The 13,482-nt window shown below is 45.8% G+C and overlaps 1 protein-coding gene across 7 annotated transcripts in view; it reads right to left on the bottom strand.

The window, feature by feature from the left end:
• DENND1A (DENN domain containing 1A) overlaps positions 1 to 13,482 on the bottom strand; it is a 498,150-nt gene that overhangs the window by 49,923 nt on the left and 434,745 nt on the right. For all 7 annotated transcript variants that reach the window (XM_036107896.2, XM_078061741.1, XM_078061742.1 and 4 more), the window contains 4 exons: positions 12,646 to 12,686; positions 10,040 to 10,111; positions 8,740 to 8,796; positions 416 to 547 (listed from right to left, as the gene is read on the bottom strand). In XM_036107896.2, coding sequence (XP_035963789.1) covers positions 416 to 547; positions 8,740 to 8,796; positions 10,040 to 10,111; positions 12,646 to 12,686 — 302 coding nt within the window. The remainder of the gene's footprint in view (positions 1 to 415; positions 548 to 8,739; positions 8,797 to 10,039; positions 10,112 to 12,645; positions 12,687 to 13,482) is intronic.

Raw genomic sequence — 13,482 nt, forward strand, 5'->3', positions numbered from 1 at the left:
TTAATAAAGAACTCCTAATTGATTTTTTTTTAAGACTTCGCTTGTTGCCTTTTATTTGAAGGTGCAAAGAAGGGCCTGGGATGCTAAGTGTTCTAATGAGATGCTTAGCTAACGGAGGCGCCTTCAGCGGAGTGCCTTGGAGTGGGGGAGGCGGCAGCCGCATTTAATGACTTCATTCAAGAGCTGAGCTCGTTTATGACCAGAGCCATACTGGCTCCTCAAAATTTTTGAAAAATTCCCCTTCAAACCACATTTGTACCAAATAAACATTCAAAGATGTGCAAAGCTCCATGGAGTGGTTTTGCCAAAGAGAGCGGAAACGAAAAGCCTGTCTAAGCCTGTCTGCCGCAGTGCTCTAGCTTCTGCTAAAAAAAACAAAACAAAACAAGACCAGTCCAAGGGCCAGGGTACATACCTGTCCGAAGTGGACTGTGATTGGCCTCCGGTCTTCTCGGAGCTTCGGGTCCTTGACCTCTACCAGTGGGGACGGCACAGTCTTTGGCAGCTGCTCTTCCATGGTGGGGGCACAGCCATTCTCGGTGATGTCCTGCGGGGAGAAGCCAGTCTGGGTTGGTGTTGGGGTCACGCTACCTGCCACGAACAGGTGCCCCCTCGCACCCCACAGCTCAGGGGCCTGCCACGGAACACTCCCTCTGGGATGTTCAGAGCCTCTCCTCCTGCTGGAGATGGAGGAAGCAGAAGGGTAACTTGGCTCTTTGACTTTTAAGGACATGAGAAACCAAAATCATACACATTAAATTACAAAGACAATATAATAATTCATAATAGCGGGGTGGGGGGAATTTTTTTGTCCTACTACCTTACACAGCTATTTCCATTTTACATATTCACTTTGTCCACATGCATTTAAAAATTACTTGCAATCACAGCTCATGGATAATTTTACATTCTATTTTTTTCCCGCTATAAGCATCTCCATGGTGCTATAGTCATTTTAATGATAATTTTAATAGATGCTAATATTTCATTGAGTGGATATATAATAATTTAATAAACCACTCTACTACTATTGGGCATTTAGATTATTCCTTATTTCTTCTTTTTTTTTTTTTTACTTCCTAAATACCATAGTGATAAACACTGCAGTTTTTCTTTATTTTGGATTATTTCTTTTATAGAAATCCCTAGGAATGAAATTACTAGGTCAAGAGATATAAACACCTTAAGCCTTTTTATTCATTCTACCAAATTGCCTTCCAATTTACACCAACCACTGACAATGGGTGAGTTATCAGTTTCATAGTACTTGTTAGCCTTATCATTTTAAAAATGTATTGCTAATTTAAGAGGTGCAAAATTAGACCTCATTGTTGTTTTAATTTGCATACTTTGTTATTTGTGAGTGTGGACACTTTCTCCACGCTTGCTTACTGATGACATTACTGTGTGAAAATGAGGTGTTTGTGCCCCCCCCACCCCCTTTCCTAGCCTTACCTAGTCTTTCTGGCAGAGAATGAGGAGACCCAAGTCTGAGTTCGGATTTTATGACTTGGAGAACATTTAGGGAACCAAAGTAATATATTGAAATTCAGAAATTTACATTTAATTTGAGCTTCTTTTGAATGAAGTCAAAGTATAAAGAAAAAAAAAAACTCCAATGTGCAAAAGGCAGGTAATGCTTCCTTTGGTTCTTTTGAGATGGGGATGGGTGCCCACTTGTGCTGTAGGGACCACACGTTTTACTCAAGTTGTGAAAGTTGCTTAGACCTTCATTGGAGCAAGGCAGAGAATAAATGTACAAATGAAAAACATTTAAATAATTTTTTTTAACCAAGTAAAAATACTCCCAGTCAGAATGAAATAATAAAGAAAAATTCGAATTCTTTTCATTGCAAAACAAGTCTTATTTTGGTCAACAAGACACACACCTTTAGTACTCATTAAATTCTGCACACAGAAGACTTGACAACGGGTTGCTTTTAACTTAGCCAAATAAAGAGAATGGTGGCAAATAGAGGAAAGTGGTCCCTTATTGGATAATAATGCATTAAGGAAGAAACACACGGAACATTTGTGAATCTCTGCCCCCTTGTCTGTAAAATGGGGATATGGTAGCTGTGAGGAGTAAAGGAAATAAAGCGATATAAGTGTGTCTAGAACATTATGATTCAGTAATGTACTATGTACAGCACTCAGTAATAACGGAATACCTACTAATAAAGGTATAAACTTTATTATAATGAACTGTAGGCATCTTGCTACATTCAACCCCACACACACAGCTGCAGCCTCTAGCCCTGCTTGGTAACAACACAGGGAGGTGATGGCCTCTTGGTTTCGCAGGGAGGGCCTGCAGTAAGTGGCCCCCAAGTCTTAGCCTGCGTGATGAGAGGCTGCCGACAGCCAATTAGAAATGGCTCTTTTAGAAAAGGGGCTGCCCTAAGGTGCTCAGGTCAAGTGGAACAAAGAAGGGGAGGGGCTCCATCTGCGCCAGAAAGTAACAAAGGGCAAAAGGGTCACTCTGGATCCAGGTGGGGTTACTGAGAAGACAGACACAAAGGTTGAGTAAAGCCAAACAGTAAAAAAAAAAAAAAAAAAAAAAAAAAAAAAAAAAAAAAGTAAAAAAAGAAGGAAAAAAAAAGAAAGAAAAGAAAAAGAATCCATTTTTAGTCCACGAAAAATATTGCATGTGTGTGTGAGTGACGGGCTGAAAAAAAAAATAAAGAAATGGAGCAGTAAGGTTACATGGTGAGAAAATATTGATAGTAATAAAAACTGTAAGATGATAGCTATTTTAAAAAAATGTGTGTGGTGGTTTTGGGAAAGGTGTCTTAGTTTAAGCTTATAAGTAAACACTGTCTTGTACCTATTTTTTTATTTTCACAACCGGGAGACCACCACCTGCTTGGTGAACTTCAAAGCTACAGGGAGAATGAATTAAAGGAGATGAAACACGAGGGAGCTTGGAAAATGTTACAGTCCTGTGCAAACTGAACTGACAGCTCGTATCCCCTGCAAAATGGAAAAAGCACCGTCTAAAAAGAGCTTCCCTTGGGCTGTGCTGAGCACCTACTACTGGCAGGCACTTTTCCAGACCCTTGACCTTCACGATCACAGTTTCCACAGCAACCACAAGGTAAACAGGATTATCGCTCTTTTATAGGTGAGGAAACAAGGCTCAAAGGGGGCAACTCACCCAAAGCCACACAGCTAGAAAGTGGAGAACCAAGAGCTCTGTGGTTTCTGGCGTTTATACCAATATCGACCCATGACGGCAGCACACGTGAAGGTGTTCTGAGTTGAGGAGGTGCTCGACGGACCAGCGGGTGTGATCTCCCCCTTCTGTTACACTGACCCTCTAGTGCCACCCCTTCTGCTCTCTTTGCACATACTTCTTATCCCTAAAGAATGTCAATTCCTTGGGGTTTGCTTCTTGAGGTTCTCTGCCTCAGAGCCTTGAATGTATAGTACACGCTCTCCGATCAATCTTTGTAAACGGAGCTGAACACTTGGAAGGCAAATGTGTCCGATATACAAATGTGCTTGTGCATCAAAAAACAGTGCTGCACATTAATTTTCTTCAGTTAGAAGATCCCAAAGTGCAAAAGACTTCTCACAAAGTCCCGTGGCTCGCCCTGCCAATTTATTCACTTCTTCACTATTTCCTACAGCTGGGGAAGGACAACTGCTTCCTCCCAGAGAGAGCAGAGTGGGAGGAGCCCTAGTCAAGAAAGAAATAGGGCCAACTCACATCCTCTACTGTATCTACTAGCAGAGATCTCAGACACAGTAGAGATCCTGTAATTAAAGAAACTGTGGTCTCAGAATGAGCTGAGGAGCTGCCAGCAAAGGGTTTGGGAACATAGGCACTCTCATACCCTTCTGGAGGGAATACAAATTGGCAATTTATATCAAAACCCTAAAAGAGGTACATGCCCTTCGGCCCATTAATTACATTCCTAGAAATTTATCCTAATGAAATAATTAAGAATTCCTGCAATGTTTTACCTATGAGAATACTTGGCCTAGAAAAAAACTGGACCTAACTTAAGTATCCAAGAAAGGGACTGATTAATGTATATACGCCCATCAGATAAAATTTTCTGTAGCCACTTAAAACAATGACAGGCAGAAGAAACATTTAGTGGTCTGGGAAATAGAATACAGTAAGTGAAAATGCAGGTTATAAAATAAGATCATTTTCTTTTTGCTTGTCTGATTTGTTGAATTGTCTCCAATAAACATGTTTTTTGTTTGTAAACAGAAAAAAAAAAAAGACTGTCGAAATGTCATTTTGAAAATGCAAAACCAAGAAGCTGACAGGAGGGGTAAATCTGTTCCTTCCCGAAGGGTCACATAGGAGGAAGGCACTAGACAGAGCTGCGGATCAGAGGCCACCACAGAGTGACAAATCTCTTACCAGGAGCCCTGGGGCCCAACCAGTTCCCATCTCTTGGTAAAGTAAAGGAGTCAGAAAATAATTCAGTTCCCATCACTTTTCCTAAGAGTTTGCTAGAATCGAAAATCATGACTGGGGTCTACCCTCCACCTGTCTGTGGAGGAGGTAGGGACAGCATGCAATACGCACTGGACAGAGTACCTCTGAGAAGTCAGGAGGCAGAAACCCAGGGGAGGAAGGGGGCTGAGTGGCCTTGGGTAGGAGCTGGGGAGGGGGCTGGACCCGGAAGGAGCTGAGGATATGACTTCATGAGGCAGAGATGCCGGGAGAGCCTTCCTGGCTGGGGGTATGTAGACAGCACCCCCTGGTTAAGGAAGGGCAAGTGGCTCAGCAGCTGGGACATTCCAAGAACCCCCCTGGCTGAGGTGGAGGAAGGTTTGAAAGGTCTGAAAGGTTTTAATCAAGAGAGTGCCTCAGTCAGTGCTGCGTTCTAGAAAAATTGCTGGTGGCCGTGTGGATGACCAAAAGGGAGGTGATCCCATGCCAGCCATGCTCTCAGGGTGTGTACATGTGGGCGTCTGGAGAGATCGGCTGCTCTGGATGTGGGATATGAGGAAATGAACAGGATGGAAATTCCCATTTAATGAGTGGCTCCTAGATGTTGCTGTTGAAAGCCATTACCTCTTCTAATCCTTACAACAATCCAGTAAAAGTTGATCCTTCTCCTAGTTACATGAGGAAAAAAACCAGGTTCAGAGAGGTCTACTAACTTACTCAAGGTCACACAGTTAATATCCTACACAACCAACCAGCACTAAACCCAGCTTATCTACCTCAGAAGCCCAAATACCACACCACGGCGTCAGGGCTTCAAAGGCCCTGGTGGGCGTGAGGCAGAGCCCTTCACGTCTCTGACTGAGATTGCTGGTCTCCCATTTTCAGATTCGTGCAGCGCCCTTCTCTTGCAGTCTACTTCACACCACAGCGAATGCAAATTAAAATATGAATATTGATATCAAAACAATATCCAAAGTTGGAATTTCTGTGATTGAGGCTGCAGCGTATTTTAATGTGGAGACAGGGAGCTGACAGTTGTGTGATAAGGTGTGAAAATGTCTGTTCTACGAGAGTCTACCTAGATCTCCCTGCCCCACACATGCTTACTCCCTTCAATACACTCGGAAATGTTTGGCCAGAGACTCAAGGCTTCGCTGACCTAACTGTGAATTTGCTCCTCTCCGTCACAAACTCTTACATCGACAAGCTCGATTTATCTTTCCAGGATCAAAGATTTAGAAACTTTCAAAAGGGCTGTGAAATGGGCCCATTTGATTCAATCATTCTGATACTGAAGAAAAAAAAGATCATTTTTCAGGGGTTTCCCAATGGACGAAAAAATGACATCCTTACGTGAGTATCTTAATGTTCCCTGCAGGTGAGAAGGAGCATGTGTGTGCCCATCGTCTTTCAAACAGGGCCCACTGATGCCAGCCTCGCACTGTGTGGCCAGAGAATGCGGTGCGCTGACAGTCAGGAGCCCAGCCATGCGGCATTCTCCTGCACGCCAGGTCCGGCGGGGAGATGCTCTGGAGGAGAGCACCACATTCTCCCTTTAGAAAGCGGCAGCTGGGTAGCATCTTGGCCGTTTCTTCTTCTTCCTAATTTTGAGCAACTCAGACTTCAAAGGAGGCCAAGCTACAGAAGAACTTGACCACCTTGCTGCATTTACCTAGCGAAATATGTTATCCATCCTTCTTTTTTTGTTGTTGGGCTGAAGCAGAGCAGGTATGGAATAAAGCCACACTATAGTATCTATTAACAATTATTTGCCAATGGTCACACAGATACCCTGAAAGCTCCTCTTTCAGATGCTTTGAAAATCTGCAGCACAAATGAACAAGGGATGGAAAAGGGGCCCTGCTCAGTCATATTAGAGATGGACCCTCCACGCACCATGGTGACCTCTCCGCAGGTCGGCCCCACATTTTCTATTTGCAATTCAAACCCAAGGCGAGAGCGCAGAGGGCAAGATTGGGTTCTTGATTATATCTGCGAGGTCACCATCACTATGCAGAGTTAGAGGAGGCCAGGTGGCAGCCCAGTACATTTGAAAATTGGATCTTTGTTGGGAACTGCCTCAATTTCATAGCAGAAACCAAACTTGAGATGTCTGCATTAGACACATCTGGGGAGCCACACAGATATGTTGCCATGTGAAGGGGAGGGGGCAGAGGAGAGGGGAACAAAAAAGCCAAGGAAATATTTTCTACTGCAGTGAGAGAGGTCAGATGGAGCCAAATCCTAAATTAGCTCAAGAAAGGGAGCAGGAGAGCCAAGTCCTGCCTGCACTGAACAATGCTAGAGTTTCAATTACAAAATAGCTCTTCTAAGAACAACTGCAAAATATCAAGTCTATAGAAATCTGTAAGACCGAAGGGGGGAAAAGTGAAAATTGAAAAAGGTGCACTAATAGATCTGTCAACAGTCCGATGGTGACAAGCCACATTTCTATAAAATGCCTTCACCATTTGTGTCACCTGAAATGTACTGACACTTTCTATAGAACATTATCTCCTGAAGCTGTTCTTGAAAAGACTGGCAGGGGGAAGAGGAGAAGGGGAGGGAAAAAAAAACCCGCTTTAGATACTATCAAGGAAAGGAAGGGGAGGTGGTGTGGAAGGAGGGTGATCTAGATTGTTTAAGTGAACCTTTGAACCACAACATCAAAAAACTGGGGCTTAACTGGTTATTTGCAGAAATGTTACGTATCAGAAAAAGGGGATTTTCGTCAGGCCCAAGGCTTCCACGTACCGGGAGGGAGGCGATGGCCTGCAGAGAGCAGATCCGACCAATGAGGAGCATCTGTCCTCTGCCTGAGGAGGAACCCCTTTCTTTACTTACTTCAAGGAGTATTCTAACACCAGCTGAGCCTACGATCAGGTCATCAAGGAGGGAAAATTTGGTGAGAGAAATACCCCCTCCCTGCCACTCTGTATTTTATCCAACTCAGTTCCATGCGACTGGGATAGGAGATAAAAAAGTATGGATCACACTTAACATCCAAGGAAAGAATTCCACCTCTCAGCCTCTGGCAGGGCACAACAGACCACAGTTAGGGTCTACCTGGATTTACAGGACAGGATTTTTATTTCGGGACTTGAATCTCAGCTGTTAGAAATTCACTCTCAGCTGAAACTAGGAATTTAAATGCTTAGTCGTAACAAATTATTTTGCAATTAAAAGAAAGGAATCAATTCCTTGGACCATTTCGAGTTAATTAGAGGTCCTTTCTGACTTCATAAAATTAAAACTGCTTTCAGATTTTAAAAAACTGCTGAGATAGACGAAGGCCCGTCGAGTTGCACATTTTGGGGGTGTGGGATAATGAAGTAAGTGCTCCCAAACATGTTTTGGAAAGCAAACACTTGTCTCAGGAAGGCAGCAGGAAACGCTGTCGTGGTAAGGGCACGGACACTGGAAATGGATGGGTCTGGAACCCGATCTGGGTTCCGCAGGCTCCAATAGTGTGACCTTGGGCAAATTCCTTCACCTCTGAATCATAGTCTAGGCTCTCTACACATGAAATGGGAATCATACCCTCCCAGGGTTGTTCTAAGGCTTAAATGTGAAAGCTCCCAGCCTGGGCCATCCTCAGTAAGTGGTTATCGAAGAGTGGTAACTGATAATGATGACATTCGTCATCATGTAAAAATGCCCTCTGATGTATCAACGTCCCTGTACAAGGCTAGAGAATCAGGCAGGGGACTCTTGGCCAGCATGAAGCCTGTAGGATTTCGTACCATTTTACTGATGGTCCAAGGAGACAAATCAGAGTCCTGTTGCCCAAGAGTCTCAAACAGGAACTGCTGGGCTCCTCTCGGTTAGGCCAGCACTGTGAGGAGAGCCCGCAGCGCCCTCCTGAAACCCACCCTTTGTGTGCCCTGTATCTGCGCGGTGGCCACGTGCATGCCCGAACCCCGGAGGTCATTTCCCTGGAGATGCTTCTTGATTTTGGTTACCAGCCGCCCTGGGGTAGAGGTCAGCTGTGGGAAGGAGAGGTGCCCAGAGGGGTAGGCTGAGCCAATTTCTAAGAGCCCCGTGAACCCCAGGCCCAGTGGGGTGGGCAAGGGGCAGACTGATAGTGGTAACTCTGAACTTGCTTGCCTTTGTGGGTTTAAGCCAGTCTTAATGTTATTTGAAGACAGTTTTTGTCTGTGAATATTTATAACAGTGTGAAAACTCCCGGACAGCTGGTAATGCATTTTGAAGTGTGCTAACAACAGTGTATCAAACAGCCCTCTATTGATCACATCGTACTTTTTTGTGGCCACGCATTTCATATACGGTGCTTATACATTTTGAATAAGAACTTCAAGTACCTTTTGCTTCAAGCGGTTTTTCACCTCTTTTATTCCCATTTTTGCATGATCTTTTGCCTGCATGAAAAATTAATTTAAGTTAAGATTCCCTGTTTCCAGCAGGGACTATGCTTGATTTCAATCCGTCGCGAATCACCTTCTCTGATTACTAGAAAAAAGAAGGAAAAATGGGATCATCAAGTCGAAAACATAACGGCTACAAAAACAAATACAATGTTAAGAGGTTAAAAAAATCCCTTAAAGAGGCGACAGAGATTTTATTTTCTGCATTTTGATGGCCCTAAGTTTTTTTTCTCTCTCCCCCCTTTGGAAGGCCTTCTTCTGCTCTCTGTAATTATTTATCTCAGCAGCCTGGTGACAGCTACCAGTAAGTGTAGATGGAACAGCAGCTTTTGAGGCTGCAAAAATCTGAGTATCTGTTACATTTCACTGGGGCAGGGCCTCAGGACCAATTTTCTGCCGGGGCTGACTGGCCTGAGCAGACACATCGCTGGGTTCCCCTGGTGCCGTTTCTTAAATCTCATTTCGCCACACACCCTGGCTTTTATTTTCCGTCATTTTAGACCTGTGTGGTTCTGTTGGCAGCCACCCGCCCGGTTAAAATAACTACAACTTAAGCACAGAAAGGACTAACAAAATTAAAAATGGAAATAAAACAAAACCACCCAAGTGGCTCACAGTCAAATTAGCAAGCAAGAGAAACCATGAGGAAAAAAAAATACTTGAGGCTTGTAAGAGATGGAACATCGGATCGGGAGTGGCCGTGTTCTCCTATTTTCTCTCTGCTGTGGGCATGAGTCTCACAGACAATGCACGTCCTATAGGGCAGTGGTGAGAGAGATGATGAAGAATTTGGGACAACAGTTAGGGAGTGTGTCCCACCATGAACACTTTTCAGTAACCAGCAAAGGAGCTGCTTCATTTTGACATGATAATGGGGATCCCCGTAGGAAAGGTTTTACCAGAACGCCCGGTTGACCACGCCTCCGGGTCTCAGGGACACAAGCTCGGATCAGCCAGCATTTTAGCCACCTGGTCTACATTTTATTAAAAGCTAAAACCCGTGGCTTCCCATGTCTTGATTGCAGCAACTGTGAGCAGAAACAGTTTAACATGAAAAACATCACTGACCTGGTCACCAAATAATCAACACTAAGTAATTCTAAGAGCCGTGGAAGCTTTAGGAAACAGCACAGCAGCCCCTGAATCCTCTCTGCAGTACAGGGCCAGCTAGGTTGAAGAGTTTCATCATGCCGAGGGACAGATCTGTTCCGATCCTGAGACCAAGACCAGTACTCACAAATTTATAGACAGTCTTCATAGCCGGGTTCGCTTTCGTTTTTACAGTGTTCAGAATTGCTCCGCTTCCTTTCTGTAACAGAAACGTCAATTAGCAATGGGGACTCAAGACAGAGTGGGCCAACACCAACAAAAACCTCTCCTCTTTAAACAAGTTAAGCAACATTCCAAGAGTGTGTAATTTAATTAGAGAAACAGGCCTAGATGGTAACCGGTCCCGGGCAATTAGTTATGGCCGCGGCAGAATCGCAATGGGTGGGTACTGGGAGAGTGGGGTGAGGACGAGGATAGTGATAACTAGCTGCAGGGGGACTCAGTGTTTTGCTTGGCACCCGTCCGCTGGCTGGAAGAAAAGCTCTTCACAGGCTCTCTGAGGCAAGGTTTCCCCATAGTAATCTATGGCTTCTCGAGAAATTCTAGTTTATTTAGCTACCCTCGGTCACGTGCCTTCCTTTCCTCACCTTGGTTTTCTGTGTTGTTATTTTTAATCACTCTGGTAGGCTGCCTTCCTTAACATCGATATCTTGAGGGAAGGAAAGAACGAGTAGCCATCAACGTGAATCATGGCTTTCGTACAAATCCAACATACCAATTTCTTGGTTCAGTTTCTTCGGAAGAACAGAGAAGAGGAGGAGGGTACGAACGGATACGAAGTGCACAGGCTCTAGACATTTTGTGAGGGCCCACTGCGGAGACACCCTGTGTTAGCCGTGGAGGGTACTGAGTCACAGGAAGGCCGGCCTTCACCCTCAAGGGCCTCCAGTCTGGGGGGCGCCCCAGCTGCAGCCGAAGGTCGGGACAGCTGCACTGGCTGTGCGCACAAGGTGTGTCCACGGTCAGAGAAGGCGTTAGAGGATGAAGAGTTCATGTGGGGTACAGGAAGCGTAAGGACATTCTAGGGCTAGAGAATTGCACATTAAAGAAGTGCAGACGCTGGACAGCCCTGGTGTGTTCCTAGCAAGTGGTCAGCGTATCACAGGAGGACTGGGGCTGAGGCCAGATGGGGCCAGCTCTTTTTTTTTTTTTTTTAATTTTATTTATTTATTTATTTGACAGAGAGAGACACAGCGAGAGAGGGAACACAAGCAGGGGGAGTGGGAGAGGGAGAAGCAGGCTTCCCGCGGAGCAGGGAGCCCGATGCGGGGCTCGATCCCAGGACCCTGGGATCATGATCTGAGCCGAAGGCAGACGCTTAACGACTGAGCCACCCAGGCGCCCCCCCCCCCTTTTTTTAAGATTTTATTTATTTATTTGACAGAGAGAGATAGCGAGAGAGGGAACACAAGCAGGGGAGTGGGAGAGGGAGAAGCAGGCTTTCCGCTGAGCAGAGAGCCCGATGCGGGGCTCGATCCCAGGACCCTGGGATCGTGACCTGAGCCGAAGGCAGACGCTTAACGACTGAGCCACCCAGGCGCCCCCAGATGGGGTCAGCTCTTGAGGGGCCAGGATATGGAGACCATACTCCAGAGGATTTTTAATCAGATGCATCAATAATCAGATCTGTGGTGGTTTGGAAAGATAATTCTACCTGATTTGAACAAAGAGAGAGACTGGATCAAGTGGGTATATAAAAGAGTAAAATACAGTACTGTAATTACGGGGATTAACTCTTAGCACAATTTTTGGTAACAGTCCGTATTAGAAATTTTGAGCTTTAACTGAAAACATTGCAGTTTGACCTAGAAAGCATTCTATGTTGTAGGACAATATGAAATTTTTACCCACTCATTTATTCCATACTGCTTTCCAAAATTACTCAGTATCCTATTTCAATGGTCCTTTGGAGTATTAAAACTCCTTTTATCAATCAATCAACAAGTCCTTATTGCTTGTCTATGATTTGCCAAGTGCAGTGTTTGGCCATACAAGAAGAACAAAAGAGGTCTTTCACTGAGGAACTGCTTACTCTCGGCCGACTGCAGCCACTTCCCAGGGACCTGCCTTGGCAGAGGTGTGCTCGGCCCACAAGCAGGAGAGAACACTTATCACATTGTGCTGGAGTCGTCTGTTCACGCGTGCAACCCCACGAAGACAGGGAGCTCCCCCAGGGCAGGGACTGTGTCCTCCTCTCCCCACTGTAACCCCAGTATGGTGCCCGGTCCACAGGAGGCCCTCAGGATACACACACTGATAAACCCATGCAGAGGCAAGAATTTGACTTCTTTAGTGGCTTCTGAAGACCGAAGCACTTAGCTTCCAACACAGCAAGATGCTGTTCGTAACAATAGCGAGGGGTGAAAAACTCCATCTTCCCAGGAGCCTTTGCCGTGGAAACTGAGCAGCAAGAGGGGCACATTTTTGGTTTTCCTATGAAAACGTCCCAATTGCCCTGGTCTAGAAGGAGACCCCCAGAAATGCTCTAGGATAACCATATCCACTCAACATGCCTTGGCCAGCTTCCTGAGACAAGGAGGCTTCTCTGGACAGTCTCATCGTACAAGCCTCCCCCTGGCACTAGATGGCCTGGCTTTACAAGCAGAAGCATCTTCAGCTGAAAGAGTGGAGGGCCCCGGGGCTGCATGACCATCCTGCGGGTGGCAGGGGAAGTGGGGGGCTGCCAGGAGGCTCCAGAGGGGCCCGGGGGGCTCTGTGGGGGTACACACTTACCCGGACTGTGGAGAGCCACTGATGGTAGAGTTTATCGCTGCCTGGGGAAAGAGGAGTCAGAGAAGTGGTTGAAGTTATGTGCTCTCAGGAGTTCCTCGAATTGCTTAGCAAGCAGGACTTGGAAAGTTCAAAATCTGGAGAAACACACTGAGGCTCCCATGCTCCACTCCCCACAGGAGGCAACAGTGACTTGCTGCCACAAGTTTTCTTTTTCAAACAGAGATCCGATCCTATCAGTGCCCTGAGTACCAACTCAAATCCTCCTTCCTCGTTGCCTACTGCATAGAGGTGGGGTCAGACTCCTCAGCACGCCTGACTGTCTTCTCCACTCTTGTCTTGGTCCCACCCACCCTCGGCCTTTCCATCCTGTACGTCCATCCCCTCCACCCTCCATTCCCTCACAAACACTGTTCCCCTGGCTGGCCACCATTCCCTAGTCTCTCTGCTGAGGATACTCAACCAACGGCTCCCATGTAATTTCCTCTGAACCCTTCCTCTGAATAGTCCACTAAAATGGGTAACTCCCACTCCAAAGTCCACGTTCTCTGCAGTTCTGTGAACCACCGCAGGGCTGCATGTGCCCACGCTGCCGGACACACGCTCAGCCCCAAGACACTGGAGTAGTGATAGGGAAAGAAAAAGGAGGCCTTGTTGGGGGACTTGTTCATTGTTTCTGGTGGGATAAGGAGGTCTTATCACTGGACAGCTTTTCTAGAAGCTCCGAATGACGTGACTTCGTTGAACAACACATAAAGCCCGTCTTCTCCTCAGAACTCACATGCCTCTCTGAGAGTGCTGCCTCCTTTGTGAAGCCCTCAGGTTACAGAGTGAGGATTA

Source organism: Halichoerus grypus, chromosome 14 (assembly GCF_964656455.1).
Source record: "Halichoerus grypus chromosome 14, mHalGry1.hap1.1, whole genome shotgun sequence".
Taxonomy (NCBI): domain Eukaryota; kingdom Metazoa; phylum Chordata; class Mammalia; order Carnivora; family Phocidae; genus Halichoerus; species Halichoerus grypus.